Source organism: Myxine glutinosa, chromosome 1, assembly GCF_964187855.1.
Source record: "Myxine glutinosa chromosome 1, kmMyxGlut1.1, whole genome shotgun sequence".
NCBI classification, from domain to species: Eukaryota; Metazoa; Chordata; class Myxini; order Myxiniformes; family Myxinidae; genus Myxine; species Myxine glutinosa.
In genome coordinates this window covers 149,603,266-149,629,190 of record NC_136261.1, presented here as the reverse complement: position 1 = coordinate 149,629,190, position 25,925 = coordinate 149,603,266, and the positions used below count along the sequence as shown (strand labels likewise).

The following is a 25,925-nucleotide window of genomic DNA, read 5'->3' as shown; positions in this document are numbered from 1 at the left end:
CCTTGTGAGCGAAATATCGTGAAAAATAAACGAACTACTAACTTCTAATCTGGTGTGTGGGTGTATCTACACATAAGGAAGAACGCTATTGAAAATTGGGTCGCCACGTCAAAATCGAGGATGGCCACCGCCATGTATGTCTGAACCTTGTGAGCGGAATATCTTGAACAATAAGCAAAGTACCAACTTCTAATCTGGTGTGGATGTATCTAGGCATAAGGAAGAACGCTATTGAAAATTGGGTCGCCACGTCAAAATCCAAGAAGGCCGCCACGTCAAAATCCAAGATAGCCGCCTTGCGTCTTCCACTTTGTCAACTCACATCACTTCACTGACGGGGGACCGAGGCATAACCCTTATTGCAACACGCTGTTTTCTTTTTCTTTTTCTTTTTTTTGTATACAAGATCGAGGCTCGTGAAAGAGCTAACATTGATCACACAAAAAGTCAAACCGACACATAAAACACAAAATAAGGGGAACGGTAGACAAGATGGGGAGAGAGGGGGAAGGACACTAACACAACATTTGAGAGCAGGGACATCGAGAGAACTGTGGGAGGGCGAGGGCTTGGGGGGAGGTGGGAGAGGTATAAAACATATGGACATTGCAAGGACTTCCAGGAAAGAAGTTGGAATTTCAATATAGTGGATCTGGGGAGAATTAGCGGGGGCAGAAAAGATCAAGGTTTTGGATGGGGGAAGATAAGAGATGGTGGTGAACAGCTGTTTTAAAGACCTGGAGGGAGGAGTGGGATTGAAGGGAGTGGGGGAGTTTGTTCCAGAGGCAGGAGAAAAGGGAAATGAAGGTGTGAAGGTGAGCAGAGAGCCTAGATTTTGGCAGTTTAACCATAAGAGGGTTGCTGGCAGATCTTGTGCGACCTGTAGGAATATTTGGGGGACAGAGCACAGAGAGAGCTGGGGGAGCAAGGCTGGAGAAGAGTCTGTAGAAGACAGAAAGACCATCAACCTGCCTGCGGTGAGTGAGTGAAAGGCCCTCGGAGTTAGCTTCATCGCAGGAGATTCCAATGATTCTGAAAGCTTTTGTTTCAACAGCGTGAAGCCGAGCTAGGTGTGAGGCAGGAGCACCGGCCCAGAGGGGGGAACAGTATTCCATTGAGCTGCGGATGAAACCCTTGTATGTGGTGAGGAGCTCATGCGTGCCAAGGAAGGACTTCGCATGATGGAGGATGCCCAGTCGGCATCTGGCTTTGGAGGCCAGCTTGGAAATGTGGTTTTCCCAAGAAAGATCATGGCAGATCGTGAGACCCAAAAGCTTGAGCGACAGAACTTCTTGGAGAGGATCGTTGAGAAAGTAGATGGGAGGGTTGTCGAGAGGCAGGAGGCAGGAGTGGAAGGGGATTCATATATATGCTGGTGGGTGAATGTGGCGTTCATCACGTTTCTGAGTTAACTGTGATGCCGATCAGGAAGAAGAAGAAGAAGCCGTGCTACCAACTTCGTACACTTCCGGAATAGTTTGATTTACTTGTATTCAAATGTCTGGTGATTGTTTTGTATTTACTTATGCGAATGTGTACTTGTATGTAACTGTCATAAATTTTAAAAGGCTTCGGTACTATGGAGTGGGGAAGTTTTTTTTTTTTTTTTTTTTTTGCAATAAACAAACTCCAAAAACACGATCTTTTTTCATAATTTTTTTTTGCCTAAAACACTCCCAGGCACGCGCTGATGAACCTCTGAAAGTTTGACGAAGATCCGTTCAGCCATCTCTGAGAAAAATGGCGACACAGACACAGACAGACATCTCTCTTATATAGTTGACTAGCTGAATGCAGCCGGCGTTGCCTGGGTTCTTTTTGAATGAATTTAATCTTCTGTACTAAAAAAGCAATAAAATGCCGCCTTGCGAAGCAGCGGAGTCAATGGTATCAATGGGAGGTATCCATGGAAAGCTGAGGATCTCCTCTTAATTAATAAACCACATGTAAATTGTCAAAATTGCCGCATTTCGTTCATTTACTACTATAATTCAGCTTTTACTCATGGCCGTAGAAGATTGACTACTATAATTCAGCTCAGCTTTTAATTGCGAAATGGGCCCAGCCCAGCCGAGGCGGCCTCCACCGGCCTCGCCACCTAGCCTATAACCTTCCCGGGTCCCGTCCCAACATTTTTAGTTCTTTTTGAAGGAAGTTACTCACGGAGACCACTCATTGGCCCAAGAGATGGCGGGGTGTAACTGTTGGACGTTTGGTATGTCATTACGTCGATCAAATCTAGATATGTCATGGTGTATTTCCCAATCAGCGACGGCCATGATCACGTGTCAAGTGAGTTCTTCAACTTCCTTGTCTACCTCTGCTGCTCTGTCTCATCAGCTCTGGTGTCTAGGCCATAGAAATACCACACCACACCATGCTGCATGCATGTTTGATGTAGTTGTTGTTAACAGTCTTGTAGAATACCTGCCTGCCCTACTGCTTCAGCATTAGTTTACCTTTCACCAAGCCCAGGTATGCTTGGACCAGGGTGGGGATTATACATTCGTTTTATTCTTGCTAAATGGTATGAATATTATTATTGTTGTTCATATTATTATTGTTGTTCATATTATTAGTATTAATAAATGCTTTCCTACAATGTTATCATTGTTTTTGGTAGTTATTTTGTAATAGGAATACCATGCCATGGAAGGACCGATTAAACTGCTCTATACACCTTCACATGGCACGTGTTTAGAAACGGGAATTCTTCCGGATTCTTTGTGGTTGATAAGCCGAATCATCTCAGGGTATCATATCTAAATATATTCTCATTTTGAGCAGGTACCAGGGCTCTGCTGCTGAGCCCGCTGGGAAGATTAGAGCTCTTTCATATGGCCCCCGCAATAGGAATTTCTGACTGTCAGTGCTTGCAGGGGGCGATATTTTTGACATTCGCCCCGAGCGCCACAAACCATCAACACACACACACACACACACACACACACACACACACACACACACACACACACACACACACACACACACACACACACACACACACACACACATATATATATATATATACACATGGCTAAATAATTGTTGGTGTGTTTCGGTTTGAAACATTTGAGGACCTTCAACAGCATGGTTTCTCAGGATATTTGTTGTGCCGTTTGACGTGTTCTTTGGGATTCTCTGTGCTGCAAAGCATATTCCTGACGGTCTTTCTTTGCAGGGGAATTGTGTCAAGTATTCTGGTATTCCTGTGCTTTGGTGTAATTCAGGCCAAAGACGGGCCCTTTACAAGACCACACCCAGGTGAATATTTTCAAAGTATATCATGCCCGTCTTTCTGTAATTTCCTTAAGAGCTTGTTCTAATTTTGACAATGCAAGTGGATCTGAGCAGTATTTCTGTAATGCATTTCTGCAAACACGCATTTCTGCAATGCAAACACGTGCCATGAGCAGAGCAGTATTTCTGATCTGAGCAGTATTTTGTCAAACCTCGACTCTGATTCTGCAACTGGACCAGATGGCATCAGCCCACGGGTCCTAAAATCCTGCTCTGCCGCTCTATCTCACCCTCTCTCTGTTCTTTTCACCCTATCCTTTGCTCAAGGTCATCTGCCAGCATCCTGGAAATCAGCAAACATTACCGCTTTACACAAAAAGGTGCAAAAACAGATCCTTGCAACTACAGACCAATCAGCCTGCTCCCAATTATCAGCAAAGTCATGGAATCCATCATTGCTTCGGATATGAAATCTTTCCTCTTCTCCAATGGCTTGATCTCTGATCATCAATTTGGTTTCAGACCAGGTCACTCTACTCTGGACATGCTGCTTCTGCTGTCTCAACAATGGATGGAGGTCCTCAATGCCAAACAGGAAATCAGAGCTGTCTCCCTTGACATATCACGTGCCTTCGATACGGTCTGGCACCCAGCTCTGCTCACCAAACTCTCCTCCTATGGTATCCATGGAATCTCCATGCATGGCTTGCGGACTTCCTCTCTGGTCGTAGTCAACGTGTGGCCCTGAATGGATTTCTCTCATCTCCCCTTCCCGTTCAGGCTGGAGTTCCCCAAGGCAGTGTGCTGGGCCCTGTGCTTTTTCTGGTCTTTATCAATGATCTCTCCGACTCTCTGGAAAATCCTCTGTATCTCTTTGCTGATGACTCTACTCTCTGCCGCTCCATTCCTCTTCCCTCAGATCGACAGTCTGCAGCCTCCTCACTCTCTGAAGACCTGGACAAAATCACAGACTGGTCAAACATGTGGAACATGTCTTTCAATCCTGACAAATCTCACACTCTTACTATGTCTCTCCGAAAAGATCGACTGGACAACCCTCCCATCTACTTTCTCAACAATCCTCTCCAAGAAGTTCTGTCGCTCAAGCTTTTGGGTCTCACCATCTGCCATGATCTTTCTTGGGAAAACCACATTTCCAAGCTGGCCTCCAAAGCCAGTCGCCGACTGGGCATCCTCCGTCGTGCGAAGTCCTTCCTAGGCACACCTGAGCTCCTCACCACATACAAGGCTTTCATCCGCAGCTCAATGGAATACTGTTCTCCCCTATGGGCTGGTGCTCCTGCCTCACACCTGGCTCGGCTTCACGCTGTTGAATCCAAAGCTTTCAGAATCATTGGAATCTCCTGCGATGAAGCTAACTCCGAGGGCCTTTCACTCACTCACCACAGGCAGGTTGGTGGTCTTTCTGTCTTCTACCAACTCCTCTCCGGCCTTGCTCCCCCAGCTCTCTCTGTGCTCTGTCCCCCAAATATTCCTACAGGTCGCACAAGATCTGCCAGCCACCCTCTGATGGTTAAACTGCCGAAATCTCGGCTCTCTGCTCACCTTCACTCTTTCATTCCTCTTTTCTCCCGCCTCTGGAACAAACTCCCACACTCACTTCAATCACACTCCTCCCTCCAGGTCTTCAAAACAGCTGTTCACCACCATCTCTTATCTTCCCCCATCCAAAACCTTGATCTTTTCTACCCCCACTAATTCACCCCAGATCCACCTTGTTTGAAATTCCAACTTCTTTCCTGGAAGTCTTGGTAGTGTCCATATGTTTTATACCTCTCCCACCCCCCCCCCCCCCTTCCCATGCCTTCCCCCCAAAGCCCTCTCCCTCCCACAGTTCTTTCGATGTCTCCATGTCTCTCGGTCCCTGCTCTCAAATGTTGTGTTTGTGTCCTTCCCCCTCTCTCCCCATCTTGTCTACCGCTCCCGATGTTATTTGTTTTGTGTGTCTGTTTGTCTTTCGGTGTGATTAATGTTCGCTCTTTCACGAGCCTCGATCTTGTATACAAAAAAAAAAAAAAAAAAAAAAATGCATGGTGTGTCGTCCAAGTTCTGAGTTGGTGTATTGGCTAATGCATTTTTCTTAGCTTTATTGGAAAAATATCCGTTTTCTTTTGGTGTAGAGTTTTCAATTCCAGGGTTTTAAGATTCCTATCTAAATACTGTACATACTACAGACTTGGCATTTAATATGGAATATATTTTTTTTCTTGATTTGGGTTTACTTTCTTTCCTCAGTATATCAATCTGGTGAGTTTCTTTTACACTTTGGTGATTTATTTGTTAAAAGATCCATGTCACTGATTGTCTGTCGCAGCAAGAAGTCAACAACAGGATTATATCACAGGTGGCGTGGCAAAATGTACGGACAGGTACATTTGACGATTGACTTCACAATTGGGTATATAAGGGTTGTTGCGTTCTGTATTAGTGGAAAACAACTGCTGCACGTCTCCAAAAGTTATTGCCGCTTCCTCTGGAGATGGTCCGTCAACTCCACAATGCTGTTTGTCATGGAGTGGTGGCTTTACGAAATTACGGCATGAAACAGCGTGCTATTGCTCGGCAGTATGGCATCACTCAAGGTCAGGTGTCAAAGATCCTGAAACGAAATGCTCAGAGGGGTGTCCCTACTCCAATACCGAGGCCAGGACGTCCCCGCAGAACCACAAGGAGGGATGATCGCCAGCTGCACCGGTTAGTCCGCAATGGCCATACCAAGACAGCTAATCGGCTTAGGGCTGAGTGGCAGCAACTGACAAATGTGCCTGTATCCAGAAGGCTAGTCAACCAACGACTGGTTCAAGCAGGCTATCGTGCCAGGCATCCCCTGAGAAAGCTACGCCTGACCAGACAACACCGCCAGCGCCGATTGCAGTGGGCCAGAGAGCACCGTCAATGGCAGCCAGGACACTGGAATCACGTGATCTTCAGTGACGAGTCTAGATTTCTGGTCTATCGTCAAGATGGCCCCGTCCGAGTGCGCAGACAAGTGCATGAAGCCTCCAACAAAGATTGTATAGTGCCAAGAGTCCAAGCTGGAGGTGGTGGGGTGACCGTTTGGGCTGCTTTTCATGCAGGGGGCAAAACTGACCTGGTTGTTCTGAATGGAAACCTGAAGCAGTTCAAGTACAGGGCCATTCTGGAAGAAACATTGCTTCCATTTGCTCGTGCAGCCTTTCGAGGAAACTTTGTCTTCCAAGATGACAATGCACGGCCTCATCGTGCTCGCACGATCCAACACTTTCTTGCTGACCGTGGTGTAGAGCATATGGAGTGGCCTGCAATGTCCCCGGATATGAATCCGAAAGAGAACTTGTGGGAAGAATTAACGCGTCAAATCGACAACTTGGACCAGCAGCCGCCCTCTGTGCGTGAATTGCAGCAGGCTATTGTCACTGCATGGCAAGTGATTCCTGTCCAAACCTTGGAAAATCTCGTGAACAGCATGCCTCAACGTGTACGTGCTCTCCTGAATGCTGGTGGGGGTTACACGAAGTACTGAACTGTAATTTTACTGTCCGTAATCCCAGTCGGAATTGAACTTTTGTTTTTGTTAAAAAAAATTTTGGCTAATGTGCAAAATAAAGAGATACTTAGAACTGGGAAACATAGAAGTTTAACGCAGTACTGTACGCGAATTGAGTTTGATATCAGTTTGCATCACTTTCAAGGATCAATTTATTTGTTTCGAAATGTCAAGTGTGGTTTTTGTTTCTTTTAAAGGTCACATTAACAAAATCTAGAATAATTTCAACATAATTCCAATGAACTTTTGGTTCTAAGACATCTTGAAAAGTAAGTTCACCCCCACAAAAAAAATATTCCATATTAAATGCCAAGTCTGTATATAGTTCTCTCTGTGGGGGGAAAAAAATCCATGCTCTAAACTTTTTCCATCTTGAAAGGCCCAACTATATTTTGTTGTGTTTACAGCCCCTCACCCCGACCGTTAACCAAATTGTAAAACGTCGATGCGTGAATGGCCTGCGTAAGGCCGAAGCTGGTCATTGATGCACCAGAGTTGAGAATGTGTTAACGTGCTGAGTGAGATATAAACCTCTTCGGTAATTCTTCCAATTTGGACCCCTAGGGATCTTCCAATATGCCGAAATGGTTTTGTCTCAGTGCAGCATGGCACTGTACAAGGCAGATGTGTGTTCTTGGCAATACTAAAGGTTTATTATGGCAGCCGGCAACATAAATTGAGAACTCCATCTGAAAGATACACACTTTGAGGATAAATAGATGATAAACGCTTAATGAAACAGGGAGTGAAGCCACGGCACCATGAGCACAACTTTCAATCATTCCAACCGGACCATTTATTTCAGACACAGGACTGTGGCACAAACGGCCACTGGTGTGCAGCTTTAAGTGCTTTGACGTGTGGCAGGCAGAACGAGCAGACGTATAGGCATTTGCGTGCCTTGGTCCAACTTGACAGATATCAAAGACCAGACGCAAAGTCTTGTGAAAAGAGTCTTGCAAAGAGAAAGAGAAAGAGACTCCCCACCCTCCAGCGCCATCACCATTAATGGTCCACTATGGCACCGCCCTCTTTTGAGGCCATAACCTGCCCATTCCAGGGTGCTGTCCAACCATGGTCCTGGGGAATGGCAGCAGCTAATCATGCCTGACATCAGTGTGTCCGGTGGGGTTGGGAGTAGTGGTAATGCACATGGTGGCAATTGGCAAATGGGGGCTCGGCTTACAGAAGCGCACCACTTTTCCAATCGCAAGGCTGGTGGCAGGGCCCACTGGAGAGCCAATCACTGGCCCCATTGTAGGGGCCGGCTGCATGGTGGGCCACCATTTTACTTGGCAAACGTGCCCTCCCCCACTCGTTAATGTAACATTATAAATGCAAATGTGGTGGACTTTTGAACTCACCCCTTTTCCCCTTCCATGCATTCAATAATTGTATGGGGTCTTCAAACCAAAATAGATATTCACTGCTTGCTATGACATTATAAATCGTGGTAAAACAGGAAATTTCACGCTGACTGAAGAATCGTTCTCCATTTTATTTAAGAAAGGGTCTAGCTCTCAAGACTTTTGCAAATTATTGGCTTATCAGTCATTTTGGTGCACCAACTTCCTTTCATCATTCATCTGTGCACCAACTTCCTTTCAGCAATTTGTCATTATTATTTCCTAAGTCGTCATTCATCTGTCAGCTGTGAAATTACATGGATCTTACTGAAATATTGTCATGTGCATGCCCTCTGGTTAACACCGCAGGGTGACACGGATGACCAAACAAGTTTTAATTCCGAGGCGTTCAATTCAATGGCGGACCTTCGTCATACGCGTGGGGAGGGAGGCCGAAGAGCTTACCTTCATGGGTCCACCCGACGTCCTCGACCCAGTAATAAATCAACTCAAACCAACACGGAATTAAAATGTACAAAAATACCGGCTTTATTGGCAAGGAAATTGCCGGTCACAAAATAATGCACAATAAAACTATGATTCTTAAATGGAGCGCTGCCACACGGACTCGAATACAGACAAAGGGAAATATAACTGAAAATAAATACGTGTTTGTGTTGCACTTTGCTCTGGGCAGCTCTTTAACCTCGTCAGGAATCATCAAAAATCGTCCGAGGCCTCTACGTCCTTGCGCGTGAAAACCGCAGGCTGCACTCCGTGGGCACGAACTAGGCCTCGCCGCGCGCTCCGCTCACTCCTGGCTTCGTGCGCGAAGCAAACGGGCCGCGCCTGTCCACTCGTCTCTGCTCGGGAAACCGCAGTTCTCGGTCCGCAGTTCCTCCTCCTCCTCACGATCATGATGAAGATGTCGGAACACGACCGTTCGTGATGAATCTTTCTTGCGCAAGAGCAATAAGCGACCGTTTGCTATGGGATCCAGAACGAGAAGAAGAATATGTCAGCCGAGCGTTCCTTTATTGTCAAGGCTCTGATGTCATCTCACGACGTCTCGGTGTCCGCTCCCATCAGGAAGTTCCATCTTACCAGTCCTTGTGCCAATCGAGTCACTGACCAATCACTGCTCTTCAGGGTGTGGCTCCACGGCCCAGCCTGATTGAGGTGGTGATGTAGCGGCTGCGGCACCAGCGGTAGTGTTTAATGCCTGGTTTCCAGTTGGTTTTTAATTAGTCATTAATTGTGGTGTCGATTGCTTGGCTTGGCTATGGTGTACAGTGCGGTGTCATAAGGAACACATGAAAAGATTGCAGAGGCAATTACATTCAGGGGATTAATTTACCCATAATCCCTCGCTAATGAACAAACCCCACCCCTCTCAAGGGGACGAAGATACAAGGTTACCTGACATACGGTCCACATGAATTTCCTACTTATGATGCATTGAGGTTTCTTCTTTTTCACAACAGTCAGAGCACACACTACCTATGCATTCTACCTGGACTAAGGTATTGCCTACCCCCTACAAACGGAGCAATATGTTCGTATCATTTGCAAATTAACATATACAAACTATAACATCACTTGGTAGAGAGCATACCTCCATCAGGCTGAACAGTTTACATTTTTATGCCACTGATGCATCGGATAGGGATCCGGAGCTCAACCAAAAGCTAATCGGCTTGTTCTTGTCACCTACTTAACTCATTCCCCAAGTTTTGTCATAAATCATCCACAACTTTTTGAAATATCATGCTATCTATCATTTTTGGCCCTGTCACTCAATGGTGAAGAATCACTGAAACAAATTCAAAATTTCTTGTATCTGGATTTGGATCTTTACCAGAATGGGTTCAATTCGTCCTTGTCACACACCCAACCAGTCCACTAACAAAACAACAACAACATGCATTTTAAAGGCCATTTTCCCAACTAGAGCGGGGGTTAGCCTTGCGGTCCCCATGACAATCTTCTCCATTTTGCCATATTTTTTGCATCTCTCCTTGTTAACCCCCTTGCCCGCATTTCTTCTTCCACCATCTTTAGCCAAGTCTTTCTCGGTCTTCCCCGTCCTCTACTTCCTTCTACATTCATTTCCATCACTCTTCTCAACCAGTCACTTTCATCCTTCCTCAAAACATGACCAAACCATCTCAACCTGTTCCTCTTCACAGCATCAATCACAGGCTCTATTCCCATCATCTTTCACAATTCATCATTTGTCTTCCTCTCTCTCAACGATACTCCGCACATCCGTCGAACCATTCGCATTTCCACCCTTTCCAACCTTCGTTGCTGCTCTACGTTCATTACCCATGTCTCGCTCCCGTAAATCATAACACTTCTCACACATGCAGCATACACCTTTCCCTTCAGTTTCAACGACACTCCCCTCATCATCAGCACGCCACTCAGTTCCCGAAACTTCTTCCATGCATATCTCACTCTAGCAACCGTTGCCGAGTCTGATCCACCTTCTCCATTCAGCATGTCTCCGAGGTAGCAAAATGTTTTCACACCTTCCAGCTTCACGCCGTCTCCAAGATCCAACTCAACATTTCCTCCATCTGCAGCTCCCTCTGTGCACACCTTACATTTGAATGTAGCTGCCACACTGGTAAATGACCCTCTCAGACCACTACATTTTTGATGAAACCACTCAGCGCACATTGTACATTGAATGGAGTTCACTCCTACACCCTTCCTACACACAGCACAGGGCCACTTCCCAGTTCTTTCCACCTCACCACATGCTTTACCACTTGCCATCACCTTCGTCTTTCCGATATTCACCTTCAGACCTTTTGTCTCCATACATTCCTTCCACTTGTTCATCTTTTCCTTCAGTCCATCCATACTTTCCGCAATCAACACCAGATCATCTGCATACAACAACTCCCACGGTAAACCCTCCTTTACGTTCTGAGCCAGCACCTCCATCACAGCTACAAATAGTAGTGGACTTAGTACCGACCCCTGATGCACTCCCACCTTCACCTCAACTCACCACTGTTCCCGTCCTTTGTCCTTACAGCTGTGCGCGCTCATTTGTACATTGCCATCACTACTCTGATCAACCATTCCTCCACTCCGAACTTCCTCAATGCCCATGTCAATACTTTGCGTGGAACCCTATCGAATGCTTTCTCCAGATCAACAAACCCAAGAAACAACTTCTTCCTCTTCTCCATGTACTTCTCCTGCAACTGCCTCACGATGAAAAGCGCGTCTGTAGTTCCTCTTCCTGGCATAAATCCAAACTGCATTTTGTCGATCTTCACTTTCTTCCTTATCCTCCCTCCAACACCCTTTCCAATACCTTCATTCCATGCTCCAATAACTTTATCGCTCGATACGAGCCACACTCCAGAGGATCACCTTTCCCCTTGTATAGAGGGACGAGGGTACTCAGTTCCCAATTCACTGTAATGCAGCCTTCTTTCACCACCAGATTACAGATCTCTGTCATTCTCTTCACACCCCAACTTCCTGCTGCCTTCAACATATCTCCCACAACTCCCGTCGGCCCTCCCGCTTTTCTACCCTTCATTGCTTTTATCGCTTTCTCAACTTCCTTCTCAGTTATTTTCTCTCCCGGTCCTAAAACTGGGTTACTCTCTATGTTGCCATCCCATTCATTCTCTGTATTCAACAGCATTGCCATATATCTTTTCCATCTTCCTTTAATTCCATCTGGGTCGACAACGATTTGTCCCACTTCATCCTTCAAGCAACTCACCCCCATCACATCACACCTCTCTTTCGCTATGTGCTTTGCAATCCTGAATACTGCTTTCTGACCCTCTTCCGAATCCAAGCGTTCTCCGAACATTTTCCTACATGCCTTCTGCACCTTTGCTACCTCTTTCTTTGCAGCCTTCCTGGCTGCCTTATAACTTTCATGCTCTGCTGTTTCTGCTCCCGTACCCTTCACCTTCTGCCACTCCTTGAACTTCTTCCTCTTCTCGTCAATCCTCTTTCCAACTTCATCATCCCACCACCATGTTTCCGAGTGCCTCGGTGGTCCTTTTGTCCATCCACATACCTCATCAACAGCTCCCAACAGACCAGCTTTCATTGACATGCAACTACTTTCAAGCTCAACCACATCATCCTCGACCCTACTCAGCCTCTCTTTTAATGCCTCCCTTACTGTCACCTCTTTCAACCTCCACACCTTCATTCTCGGTTGGTACTTCACCCGCCGAGCTCTCCGCGCACCTTTCACCCTTATGTCGCAGACAACCAAGTGGTGCTGTGAAACAGCCTCCTCCCCCGGGATCACCTTTCTGTCCCGGAGGTGCCCGCTATCTCGCCTACGCACCATCAGGTAGTCAACTGTTGTCGTCGACCCACCTGACGTGTATGTAACAAGCTTAGTATCCTCTTTCTGGAACTGAGTATTACAAATCAGCTCCATCAGCAAACTCCAAAATCCTTTCACCTTCTCCATTTCTCACACCATATCCGTAACCCCCATGAACTCCGTCAAAACAATCCATACTCTTTCCCACATGTCCATTTAGGTCTCCTCCTACCACAACAACTTCCTCATCTTTCACGTTTTCCATCAGCTTCTCTATCGCACACCAGAACTTGTCCTTCTCTTCATCGCTTCGACCAACCTGCGGAGCATATCCCGAGATGACGTTCACCAAGAGCTTTCCAATCATCATTTTCACCATCATCAACCTATCACTCACTCTAGTCACACCCACCACACTGTCTACAAACTCCTCAGAAAACAGGACACCAACACCATTCATGCCCTCCAGGCACGCTTGCCACATAAACTTGTATTTCTGTCCCTGCCTACCCTTCACCATTCTCACACCACTTCCCTTCCATCTCGTCTCTTGCACACAACATGTGCCCGCTCTTCTTCTGACCAATACTTCCACCACTTCTCCTGAGCTCCCTGTCATTGTCCCTACATTCCATGTCCCAAACCTCAGAAACCGATCTCCACTTCGGGCTGTACCCTGCCCATATGTAGTTGTAATTGTCATGGTTCTCTTTTTGAGACAATGTTTTTATGGCTGGATGCCCTTCCTGATGCCAACCCTCTTAGTCGTCTCTTACGACACGCAGGGATACGGTGTACCTATTCTAATCCAGGGTATACATACACTGGGAAACGTTTAAAACATGGAAATTCTGAGGGAGGGTGGAGGGAGGGCGGGCGGCGTCAGCATCAGCATCACGGCTGCGGTTTAAACATATTTAAATAATATTTAAACAAAACAATGAAAAACAATCTGGGAACAGTTTCTAAGTGAGAACGTGGATTTGAGAGGACAGGAGCAGAGGTGGAGGAAAAACGAGATATAGGGGGCGGGGCACAAGTCGAGACGAGGAGGAGAGCGAACAAGCACGTGTCCGGGAGGAGAGAAAGAATTAATATAGAATTTTTCTTTTTTTTGTTTGTTTGTTTATTTGTTTGTTCTGTTTTCAAAACGCTGGACAAAGGGTAAGATGTTCGTGAGAGGTAGGGGGGAGAAAAGAAAATCAAAGAAACAAGCAAATACTATGAAGGAAAGAACCCATAGTCACAAAACACTGACGGGGGGGGAGGGAGCCTGGAGAGACCAGGCCGCACGAGGCGCGAACAAAAAAACGACTAATTACACACAAATTTGCAACAACTACAAAACCAAAACCAAATAGAAACACACAATAACACATACACAACAAAATACCCAGCAGAAATTTGACAAAGAAACGAACGGGAAAACACTCAAACTTTGATGCCGTGGAGAGATTGAAGCAAGCCTCGTCGCTCGAGGGACCGGAAGTCCAGTCCACTAAGTTTCGTCAAAATCCATCCACGACTTTTGTGATATCCTGCTATATGTCGTTTTTTGCCCTATCTCCCAATGGTGAAGAATCACTTAAAAATTGTCAGATCCGTAGATTCACCATAATCCTGTTCAGACCTGTGAGTTATCCTGAGATATCCTGTTCACAGACAGACAGACAGACAAACAAACACAAAGAGACAGGGGTGAAAACATAACCTCCTTCATAACCTTCAGAAAAATGAAACCTATGAAATGAGAATGAAAACATAACCTTCAGAAAACATAAACCTTTGGTGGCAGAGGTAAAAAGTCACAACATGAGCAATACCAAAATACACAAAATGAATGATATTGCTCGATTTCATCATCCATAATTGGTCATTGGTTATCCAATTACTCGTGTTTATATTATTGCATCGATGGCATCTGCTAGCGCTTCGCTGTGCTGAATCGATGTGCTTTGAGAATGGCCTAATCAAATGAAACCCTGTTCGAGCAGAACCATCCATGACTAATGGATTTGTTCTTTAGATCATTAATCTTCATTTGTTTGTCTTTGACTTAAACTTAACAAAGTCACAAATAACTCGAGTTGTAAGCAGGTATCAATGTTTCCAAGCAGTAGCATTTATCATGAGAAAACCATGAAACAAAGAACCATGAAAGAATCACGAGAAATAAAGAACTATGAAAAACCTTCAAATTTTTTTTTTTTTTTTTTTTTTTAAATAAACAGCTTGCACACGTCAGGAGTTGGTTACATGGTACACAGTGTAGTCACAGGAATAGTCGAAAAACTCTGTCGGGGCAAGCTGGCATCCACACTTTCACAACATTGTTCCATATCATTATTTTCTCATTTATTTTTCCAAGTGGCAAGGTCTCGTTTATTTCGATCATTCAATTCATCCTCTATGTTAAGCTCTTTAATCATACCCTTCAACCAGGCTGTGCTCTTTTTGTGTATGTCCTGTTTCATTTTGATTTGGAGCCATGTCGTGACCTCCAACTGCACCACGCCACCTCAGCCTGTGGCAGTGGGGGAGCGATGGGGCTTTCTTGTGCGATGCGAATGATGGGGAGAGGATTGGGGTGCCGACACTACTTTTATCCCTGCTAGTGTCTATCTCGGCCTTGCATTCAGCCATGTGCGCACCATCATTTTGTCTACCGTCCCCCAATTTGTTTTGCTCGGCAGCCATTTTGAATTTTTTCCCCATGCGTGCCAGAATTGGGGAAACCTTTAAATTAATTTTAACCAAACGTGCTTTATGGACACAAAATTTGGAATTTATAATTTCACCCTGGAGGTGTCAGGCCCGAAATGTTTCTTAACACAAGTTGTCGAAGCTCGATTCGAACTTTGTTCCAAAATCCACTCCTGCCAGTGTTGCATCCCCCGTGGTGGGGAGTACATACAATCTGGGATGTTGCGTTAGCTTCGTCACGTACACGACTTTTCTCCATCAAAATGCATAAGCCTTTATCTTATCTTCTTTAACAGCATTATTATATAATCTCGTGCTATAAAAAGCCATGCTTGTAGTTTGCTTAAAAGATGTACAATTTTGTATATTATCTAGGGAGGATAGCAAGATATGTACAGTACAAACCGGGTTTTCATTTTAGATATTTTTTATATGACCTCTCCTACCATCGCCATGTTTGATCGTACCACTGCTTGGCCAAACAAAAAGCTATGAGCACTTGCTCTTCAGGTCTATACATGAATCAACAGGCCCTGCTAACCCCTGCCGCACCTCCGCCCCTTTTCTGCTTGAGCTTAATGATGCAATGACTGGATTCATCTACTATATTTGATACATTGCAGTGAATCAGGAGAGTTATGTATCCACCCACCCACTCTTCTTGATGCAGGGTGTTTGAGAGAATGGTTTTATTAACAGAGCGAATAATTGAGTTTTATAACTTTGTTTCCTTTTGTCTTTCACAGCATATTGGAGGTTTTGGCTATGTGTCAGTGTGGTGTATGAGCTTGGACTTATATTCATCTTATTTCAGGTATGATAACATCAGTGGTATTTCAAAACTGGATTTGAATATTAACTGGTAGATTAGCAAGCTTTGAAGAAAAGAAATTGGAGATTAAAAAAACAAGAAGCAGAAGTTGTTTGCAGGGTTGTATATGTAGCGTCTATTTTTTTTTTCATTGACAAGCCGTCCCATTAAGACCAAAACCTCACTGGTCCACAGAGGAGGAATCTTTTGAGGAAAAGAGCCATCAAAGTTCAACATGCAGTTTCCTGCATGTGAAATAATGTTTCTCAAAGTTGTATTTGTCAAGATCATCATCGGAACCTTCATAGTAGTAATAGTGGAGCCCTTCCTGAGTAGATCAGAATTATTTAATGAATTTCGAAAATTTCAGATTTTCCAAAAAAAAAAATGTTTTCCCTGATTTGTCATTTTTACGATTTCCCAAAATTTCCAAAATGGCTAAAATTTCTGATTTGTCATTTTTTTCGATTTTGCGATTTTCTCGATTTTTGCGATTTTCGTGATTTTCCAAATTTCCATTTTCCCAAATTTCACGATTTGCCATTTTCATGATTTGCCGAATAGGGTTTCTAGGACATTGTGGACGGGCCACGCCCCCACATCAAACACGCGAATTATTTAATTAATTATAAGACAAAAAAAAAGGTTTTTAGTTTAAAGAAACATATCCCTATTAAAATGGTATATTGCTAAGTTTGTAAACGTGATTATAAACATTATAAAATTCATGAGCGCACTCCCAAACACAGAGCTAAAGAGTTAGAAATGATGGTCCCGTTTGAACCAGAAAAAAAATATTGTGACGTTTGTAATGAGCCGGTCTTGAAGACAAGCTTTTGTGAACATCTTAAATCGTGCAAACACGCAAGCATGTGGAAATACTCTATTAAGGATAGTATTAACGCCCCACTTAGTTCAGGAATAATAGATTTAACCCGGAACAAATTCAAACAAAGCTGAAAATTTCAGGATATGTTCAGAAAACTGTCCTGAATAACATACTAAAAGTCCCCAGACATCCCCCTTGTGCTTCAACGGAAATTCAAGATGGCGTCCAAAATGGCGGCAATTTTGGCATTTTATCATATTACCACCTAAAAACATGATAGAAATGCAAACAGGGTGTCAAAATACATGTTTTCAAGCACGAGGATTGTTTTAAAGATTACATTATGAGTTTATATGACTTATATGTGTCATTCGATCGATTATGAACAATTTCAACTACTTATAAGATTATATTTTATCATCATCGTCTTCATCACTGTCAGGAAAAACTGGTCTAGTCTCTTCATCTTCTCCATCTTCATCCAGCAGTGATGGAAATGGTGCAGCATTGTTGCAGGTCTGGCCATTGCACTTGACGCATAAGGTGGAGCAAGGTAACCCAAGCTTCCTGCAACCGCACGACGAGCCACAGCCATCTGCTTTGCAGCAGCATGATACCATGTTTAGCAGAGTGTCAGGGGCAATGCGCTGGTCTGCTTCAACGGGAATGAGATTGTTATCCTGCAGTCTCCATCCCCACTCTGTTGGCTGCAAGGGATTGCCCATCCACTCCTGAACCGTTAAGTAGGTTCTGAAGGCATGCTGCTTGGCTGCAGCACTTGTTGGGGGTAACGATGCCAGCTGAAAGGATGATGAAAGGGAGGTTCTGCTGATTGCCTTTTTGTAGGCAATATATCGTAACTTGTCCAGGGAAGCACATTTGCTGCTAGCTCCATACAACTTGAGAAGGAACCTTTCACCTGCCTTTTGCACTTCCTGATGAGTGCTCCCAGTACTGGAGAAGTTTTTCAGCAAACCATGGTGTTTCTCCTTATATACCAGGTTGAATGCTTTAGGCTTCCCCTGGCGGTACAGGGCAGACACAGTATCGCAACCAGTTATAGCATGGAGCACCATCAAATATGTACTGCAGTCGCCAATGCTATCTTGAATGTCCCGAACCCTGTACAGTGTTGTGGGGTTCTTCCGACATAGCATATACACGTCCATGTTTATGGTTGCTTGAGCCGCCAGCATTACGAGTATGTCTGTGTCTGTACCAACAATAACCACAGGGTTCCCTGACTCTGCCAAAGATAGAGCGGTTGAGACTATCAGGGCATCTGCATCAGCCTTAGCTTGCTTCACCAGAATGCCCGACTCATGACGCATAATGTCACTAAGCATCTGTATCAGCCGCTCCTTGTTGTGACCATTGGCCAGAAATGCAGCCTGGGAAGTGGTGGTTTGCATGTTATGGTCAAACAAGATGTTACTGGATGTGGCTTTCTTTGCCCGCTGCTGTTGTTCAACTGCCTTTGTGGAGCTGGTGTTATAGCCATCAAATACAACAGTGTTGTCTGCTCCATAATGTTTCAAAGTATAGGAAACGTAACAATGACACACATCACTGTACTTCGATGGTTGTGGCCAGAACACCGACTGCAACAGATGACCCCCATCCACAACGTAGCGACACTTGTCGGGCATGTCCGGCTGTGCAGGGACAAACGACATCAGGAGTGTACCTAGGGCACTCTTGTTTGTCTTCCGCATGGCGCCATCGTGAAACAGGGAAGAAGGTTGAGGGCCAAGTTCGTATGCCAGAAACTCTTCCAGGTCCGAGCTAGTCTTCAAGAGACAGTTTATCTTGTTGAAGAAGAGATCAGGATTCACGACTGTGTTTTGCCCCCTGATGTTGATGCTATTATGCTTATCGTTCAACGTCTTCACTTTGTTGCTGCGGTGCAGTGTGATCTCTGTGAAGCATTTGCCGGCTATAGTAAAGGCCGCAGTAAGACCAACGTTCACTGCATCATCACAGTTGACCAAGACATCAGCTACAACTCCAGTCGCGATTGACACCAGACGGTCTCGTTGATAACCAGCAAATGGTGGATGCGCCTGCAACCACTGCACGAAAACACCATGATCCGTGTTGAATTTTTCTTTGGTGGATGAACGGAGATTCTTATGTTGTTCCGAGTTAGTTGTGTGTACACCAGTGAACTCCTCCAGATCATCACAGACAGGGACACATTGAGGTAAAGCATGAACCCATTTTGCCAAGGTACTGTCGGTAATACCTCGACCATGGGTCATTCCCCCACTCATTTTCAGCATCCTCATCAAGAACTGCTCGATTGTTTGATCAGAGAAATTCCCAGCCCAGAATTCATTAGCTCGGCGGATTGTGAAGTAACCTTTGTCAGTGAACAAACTATACTCATCAGGTGGCATGACTTTGTTGATGGATTCCAGGTAGAGTCTGGCAGATTTTTTTTTTTTTTTTTTTTTTTTTTTTTTTGTATACAAGTTCGAGGCTCGTGAAAGAGCTAACATTAATCACACAAAAAGACAAACCGACACACAAAACACAAAAAACAAGGGGAGCGGTAGACAAGATGGGGAGAGAGGGGGAAGGACACAAAAGAGAGGGGGAAGGACACAAACACAACATTTGAGAGCAGGGACATCGGGAGGACTTGGGGGGAGGTGGGAGAGGATTAAAACATATGAACACTGCAAGGACTCTGGGGTGAATTACCGGGGGTAGAAAAGATCAAGGTTTTCGATGGGGGAAGATAAGAGATGGTGGTGAACAGCTGTTTTAAAGACCTGGAGGGAGGAGTGGGATTGAAGGGAGTGGGGGAGTTTGTTCCAGAGGCGGGAGAAAAGGGGAATGAAAGAGTGAAGGTGAGCAGAGAGCCTAGACTTTGGCAGTTTAACCAGAAGAGGGTTGCAGGCAGATCTTGTGCGACCTGAAGGAATATTGGGGGGACAGAGCACAGAGAGAGCTGGGGGAGCAAGGCCGGAGAGGAGTCGGTAGAAGACAGAAAGACCACCAACCTGCCTGCGGTGAGTGAGTGAAAGGCCCTCGGCGTTGACTACATCGCAGGAGATTCCAATGATTCTGAAAGCTTTGGCCTCAACAGCGTGAAGCCGAGCAAGGTGTGAGGCAGGAGCACCAGCCCAGAGGGGGGAACAGTATTCCATTGAGCTGCGGATGAAAGCCTTGTATGTGGTGAGGAGCTCAGGTGTGCCAAGGAAGGACTTCGCACGACGGAGGATGCCCAGTCGGCGACTGGCTTTGGAGGCCAGCTTGGAAATGTGGTTTTCCCAAGAAAGATCATGGCAGATAGTGAGACCCAAAAGCTTGAGCGACAGAACTTCTTGGAGAGGATTGTTGAGAAAGTAGATGGGAGGGTTGTCCAGTCGGTCCTTTCGGAGAGACATTGTAAGAGTGTGAGATTTGTCAGGATTGAAAGACATGTTCCACTTGTTTGACCAGTCTGTGATTTTGTCCAGGTCTGCAGAGAGTGAGGAGGCTGCAGACTGCCGATCTGAGGGATGAGGAATGGAGCGACAGAGAGTAGAGTCGTCAGCAAAGAGATAGAGAGGATTTTCAAGAGAGTCAGAGAGATCATTGATGAAGACCAGAAAAAGCACAGGGCCCAGAACACTACCTTGGGGAACTCCAGCCTGAACAGGAAGAGGAGATGAGAGAAACCCATTCAGGGCCACACGTTGACTACGACCAGAGAGGTTCTCTTTCACGAGCCTCGATATTGTATAAAAAAAAAAAAAAAAAAAAAAAAAAAAAAAAAAAAAAAAAAAAAAAAAAAAAAAAAAAAAAAAAAAAAAAAAAAAAAAAAAAAAAAAAAAAAAAAAAAAAAAAAAAAAAAAAAAAAAAAAAAAAAAAAAAAAAAAAAAAAAAGTCCGCCAGCCATGCGTGGAGATTTCCATGGATACCAAAGGAGGAGAGTTTGGAGAGCAGAGCAGGGTGCCAGACTGTATCGAAGGCACGTGAAATGTCAAGGGAGACAGCTCTAATTTCCTGTTTGGCGTTGAGGACCTCCATCCATTGTTGAGAAAGCAAGATTTGGCATAAGGAAGATGACCAGCTGCGTGGAAATGTGGAATCATCTCCCTTACACTGTGAAGGTGGAGCTTCCAATCACCTGTCCTCTCAGCTCTGACAAAGTTCAGCATCAGGAGAACCTGATGGACGTATTGCACCCATAGCTTGCCAGTTCTACTATGGCTAGCTGCTTGGTCAAGCTGTTGTGACAGTAGTTGGTGGAACTGCGTAACAATTTTGTCCTCTTCTACATTAGCGGTGCCTACATCTTGGTGAATAGTGTTGTCGTGCACACAGGCCAGGTGTTCTCTGTCAGTCTGGTTTAACGAGGCAGACTTCTCCAGCAGGACACTTATGAGAGCTAACAAGGAGAGAATGTGAGCCCGCACTGCTCGAGAGTAAGCATGGCCAGTCAGCATGTGTACCACAGACCCATTGGCATACACTCTTCCCCACAGTTCCGCTAACCCACTCCCTGACATGATGTGGCCTATACTACCAAGATATGACATCAGAAGATGAAATCCACCAAGTCGAACAATCACTCTGTCCAAGTCGTTGGAAGCAGCAACTATTTCTGAAGCCTTCTGGAACAAAGGCTGATCAAAAGTTACAGGACAGATTTTCAGATCATGTTTTTCACTTTATTCTTGGGCAAAACACAGTGCAGAGTAGATGGTGCTGGGGTTACTAGGATCAAGATTGATGAAGGGGAGAGTTTCAATTCTGGAGGTATGAAACTCAACATTCCTCACAACAGTTTTCATGAATCCACTCCAAGGAACTCGAGATGATAGGTTCAACACATACCCAAGCATCCAAACCAAATCAAAAGCTGTCGCTTGAAGAATTTGACTGTCAGAAATGTTCAGAGACTCAACTGTTACACACTGAAGCCCAGGAACTGGCGGTTTGCTGTAAGTCTTGATGGGGATTTGCGCAAATGTACCTAATAGCTCTGTTGATGGTGCTTTCGCTGTGCGCTTGATGGGCGACTTATCCACTGTTCCGTAAGGAGTTACACATGCTATTCCACCCATAGCATGAAATGTGTTGTGACCGGTCAGCGTAGCTACGTTGAAGTCCGCATTGTCAAACACAAATTGCGTAAAACCATTCAAGCCATACGAAGGTTCGCAAGTGGGTATTAGACTATTCTCAAAGCGTTGCACTTCCTTGTAATCGTCAGCAAAGGTGATACTGCTCAGGATATCTATCAGCTCACGTGAGGCGTAGTTGCGATGTATGTACAATGCAATGGCAAGTAGCAATGATGAGCTAAATGACCTCGGCCTGCAGGTTGAAATGATGGAATGGGCTATGGTCGTGCACCGCCTGTTTACAACTCTAGACTGTTTATCCTTCGGATCTAGCAATTTTTGCAAGAAACGCTTTAGTGAGTCAGGAATCAAGGTGTTACCATTCTCAGTGTCTTTCATTGTGGGGTATTCAGTGAGATCATAAATTGATAAGCGAATATCATCAAGAATAATTGATGCAGCCATTTCAATTATTCGATCATTTTCGTTATAATTCCCAGTTGTTCTGTCGGTCAACCACTTTTCACGAAGGATCCGGTGCGCAGAGTCACGAAAACTGACAATGCTTGTCTTTCCAGGGATACTTGTGATGATGATGTCCTCACCATAACGTTCGTTCAGCTTCTGTTTGAAGTATTTGATGGAATACCCTTCTTCACCTTGAAGAAACGTTTCCATATGTTCCATGAGCACCGAAATAGAAAACTGACATTCATCATTCTCATCTATAAATGAACAGAGTGTATTGAAGGCATAATCTCTTACAGCGTCAGCTGGTTTGCCAACGGATTGTGTTTTCTCAGTATTAGTAAAGAACTCAACACCACAGGCTCTATGGTATTTGGCCTCAGCTGCTACCAAATCTATGACAGCATCTATTCTCTTGGCAACTTTGTTGCCCCACTCATCACATCTTTCTCTTGCGCGTTTCGAAACACTGTCCTTATATTCAATGGTCTGAACATTGCTGAAGGGTTTCCTTCGTTTGAGTGCGATTTTGCTACTTGTTTCTATCACCTCAGCACAATATAAGCAGTCACTTACTATATTAAAGACGTTGGTTCTGGATCTTAGTGTGGCTGGTGCAACATCATCCTCAGATGGTTCCCCACTAGCCTTTCTCTTCGCTGCCTTAATGCTGGTTTCGCGGGTGTACCCTTTGCGACAAGCAGCGTGCACTTGCAGAGGGTCTGCAGACTGAAACAGGTCGTGGAGTCCATCTTGTCTTTTCAAACTTGCTTCCACCAGAGTCCTGCGCCCCCTCTCTTCAACACAGACGTAACTACTTCCCAAATTTTCTTGACATATTACACACGACGCCATCTGTGAAAGACAAACAAATGTAGAGTTAGTAAAGTCAAAGGAAAGTTAATGCTTGAAAATGTATGCAGACAAATATGTATGCAGAAACATGATACTAGGAATCTTTCTCTTGCTCGTTTCGAAACACTGTCCTTGTATTCAATGGTCTGAACATTGCTGAAGGGTTTCCTTCGTTTGAGTGCGATTTTGCTACTAGTTTCTATCATAGCGGATATATCATATATTTCTTTTTTAGATTGTCCTTGGCACAAGCAACACAATTCAAGCAAGGTCAAGCGCATAACGTCTTAGCGGAGACACAATGTGCCAAAAATCATAAACTTACCAGTAGTATGTTCTTGAGTACTTTAGATACAGTTTGTTCATTTCTCTATCACAATCAAATACATTGATTTGTGATGATGATGCTAAAAGTGACAACACAGTGACGTGAGACTACTACTGAGAAGTCAGGTCATCTCGTGTGACATCATTCGCCTATGACGTCATTCGCCTATGACGTCACAATACCATCGCGTCGCCCAGTGGGAATAAGACGTATTATAAAATAAACCTAGTATAAACCTATAATAGAATAAACCTAGGTCCTAAGAGCCTAGATAATATGTTTCAGAGTTACGGCCGTTTTTGGCCAACAATGACCTTGATAAATATCATTTGACCTTGAAAATGACACATATAAATCCTATAAACTCATAATATAATCTTTAAAACAATCCTTATGCTTGAAAACATGTATTTTGACACCCTGTTTGCATTTCTATCATGTTTTTAGGTGGTAATATGATAAAATGCCAAAATTGCCGCCATTTTGGACGCCATCTTGAATTTCCGTTGAAGTACAAGGGGGATGTCTGGGGACTTTTAGTATGTTATTCAGGACAGTTTTCTGAACATATCCTGAAATTTTCAGCTTTGTTTGAATTTGTTCCGGGTTTCACCTTATTTGGTGCTAATGCTCTTGGACTCTTGGAGTGGGACTTCCGGTTCCTCGGGCGAGTGAGGCGTACTTCGAGCTCTCCACAGCATCGAAGTTTGAGTGTTTTCCCATTCTTGTCTTTGTCAAATTTCCACTGGTTATCTTGCTGTGTACGTGTTATTGTGTGTTTCTAGTTGGTGTTGGTTTGTGGTTCGTGCAAACTTGTGTGTAGTTAATCGTTTTCTGAGTCGTACCTCGTGCGCGGCCTGGTAACTTGGGGCTTCCCTCCCCCCGTCGGTGTTTTGTCGGTTTGGGTTATTTCCTTCGCTGTATTGCTTGTTTCTTTTATTTTGTTTTTTCCCCCTCACCTCACCTCCCGAGACAAAGAATTATATATTGATTCTTTCTCTCCTCCCGGACACGTGCTTGTTCGCTCTCCTCCTCATCTCGGCTTGTGCCCCGCCCCCTGTATCTCGTTTTCTTCCGCCTCTGCTCCTTCCTTCTCAAATCCACGTTCTTGCTTGGAGACTTTTCCCGGATTTTTTTTTTTTTTTTTCATGGTTCTGTTTGGATATTGTTGGAATATGTTTAAACCGCAGCCGTGATGCTGACGCCCCCCCCCCCCCCCCCCAGAATTTACATGTTTTAAACGTTTCCCAGTGTGTACCCTGGTCAGAATAGGTACACCGTATCCCTGCGTGTCGTAAGAGACGGCTAAGAGGGTTGGCGTCAGGAAGGGCATCCGGCCATAAAAACATTGCCTCAAAAAGAGAACCATGACAATCACAAGTACATATGGGCAGGGTACAGCCCGAAGTGGAGATCGGTTTCTGAGGTTTGGGACATGGAATGTAGGGACAATGACAGGGAGCTCAGGAGAAGTGGTGGAAGTATTGGTCAGAAGAAGAGTGGGCACATGTTGTGTGCAAGAGACGAGATGGAAGGGAAGTGGTGTGAGAATGGTGAAGGGTAGGCAGGGACAGAAATACAAGTTTGTGTGGCAAGGGTGCCCGGAGGGCGTGAATGGTGTTGGTGTCCTGTTTTCTGAGGAGTTTGTAGACAGTGTGGTGAGTGTGACTAGAGTGAGTGATAGGTTGATGATGGTGAAAATGATGATTGGAAAGCTCTTGGTGAACGTCATCTCGGGATATGCTCCGCAGGTTGGTCGAAGCGATGAAGAGAAGGACAAGTTCTGGTGTGCGATAGAGAAGCTGATGGAAAACGTGAAAGATGAGGAAGTTGTTGTGGTGGGAGGAGACCTAAATGGACATGTGGGAAGGAGTATGGACGGTTTTGAGGGAGTTCATGGGGGTTACGGATATGGTGTGAGAAATGGAGAAGGTGAAAGGATTTTGGAGTTTGCTGATGGAGCTGATTTGTTGATTTGTAATACTCAGTTCCAGAAAGAGGACAATAAGCTTGTTACATACACGTCAGGTGGGTCGACGACAACCGTTGACTACCTGATGGTGCGTAGGCGAGATAGGGGGCACCTCCGGGACACAAAGGTGATCCCGGGGGAGGAGGCTGTTTCACAGCACCACTTGGTTGTCTGCGACATAAGGGTGAAAGGTGCGAGGAGAGCTCGGCGGGTGAAGTACCAACCGAGAATGAAGGTGTGGAGGTTGAAAGAGGTGACAGTAAGGGAGGCATTAAAAGAGAGGCTGAGTAGGGTAGAGGATGATGTGGTTGAGCTTGAAAGTGGTTGGATGTCAATGAAAGCTAGTCTGTTGGGAGCCGTTGGTGAGGTATATGGATGGACAAAAGGACCACCGAGGCACTCGGAAACATGGTGGTGGGATGTTGAAGTTGGAAAGAGGATTGAC

At 44.9% G+C, this 25,925-nt stretch overlaps 1 protein-coding gene across 2 annotated transcripts in view; it reads left to right on the top strand.

The window, feature by feature from the left end:
• Positions 1-25,925, top strand: part of PTDSS2 (phosphatidylserine synthase 2) — a 160,163-nt gene that overhangs the window by 55,296 nt on the left and 78,942 nt on the right. For both annotated transcript variants that reach the window (XM_068119443.2, XM_068119451.2), the window contains exons 3-4: positions 3,182-3,264; positions 15,904-15,971. In XM_068119443.2, coding sequence (XP_067975544.1) covers positions 3,182-3,264; positions 15,904-15,971 — 151 coding nt within the window. The remainder of the gene's footprint in view (positions 1-3,181; positions 3,265-15,903; positions 15,972-25,925) is intronic.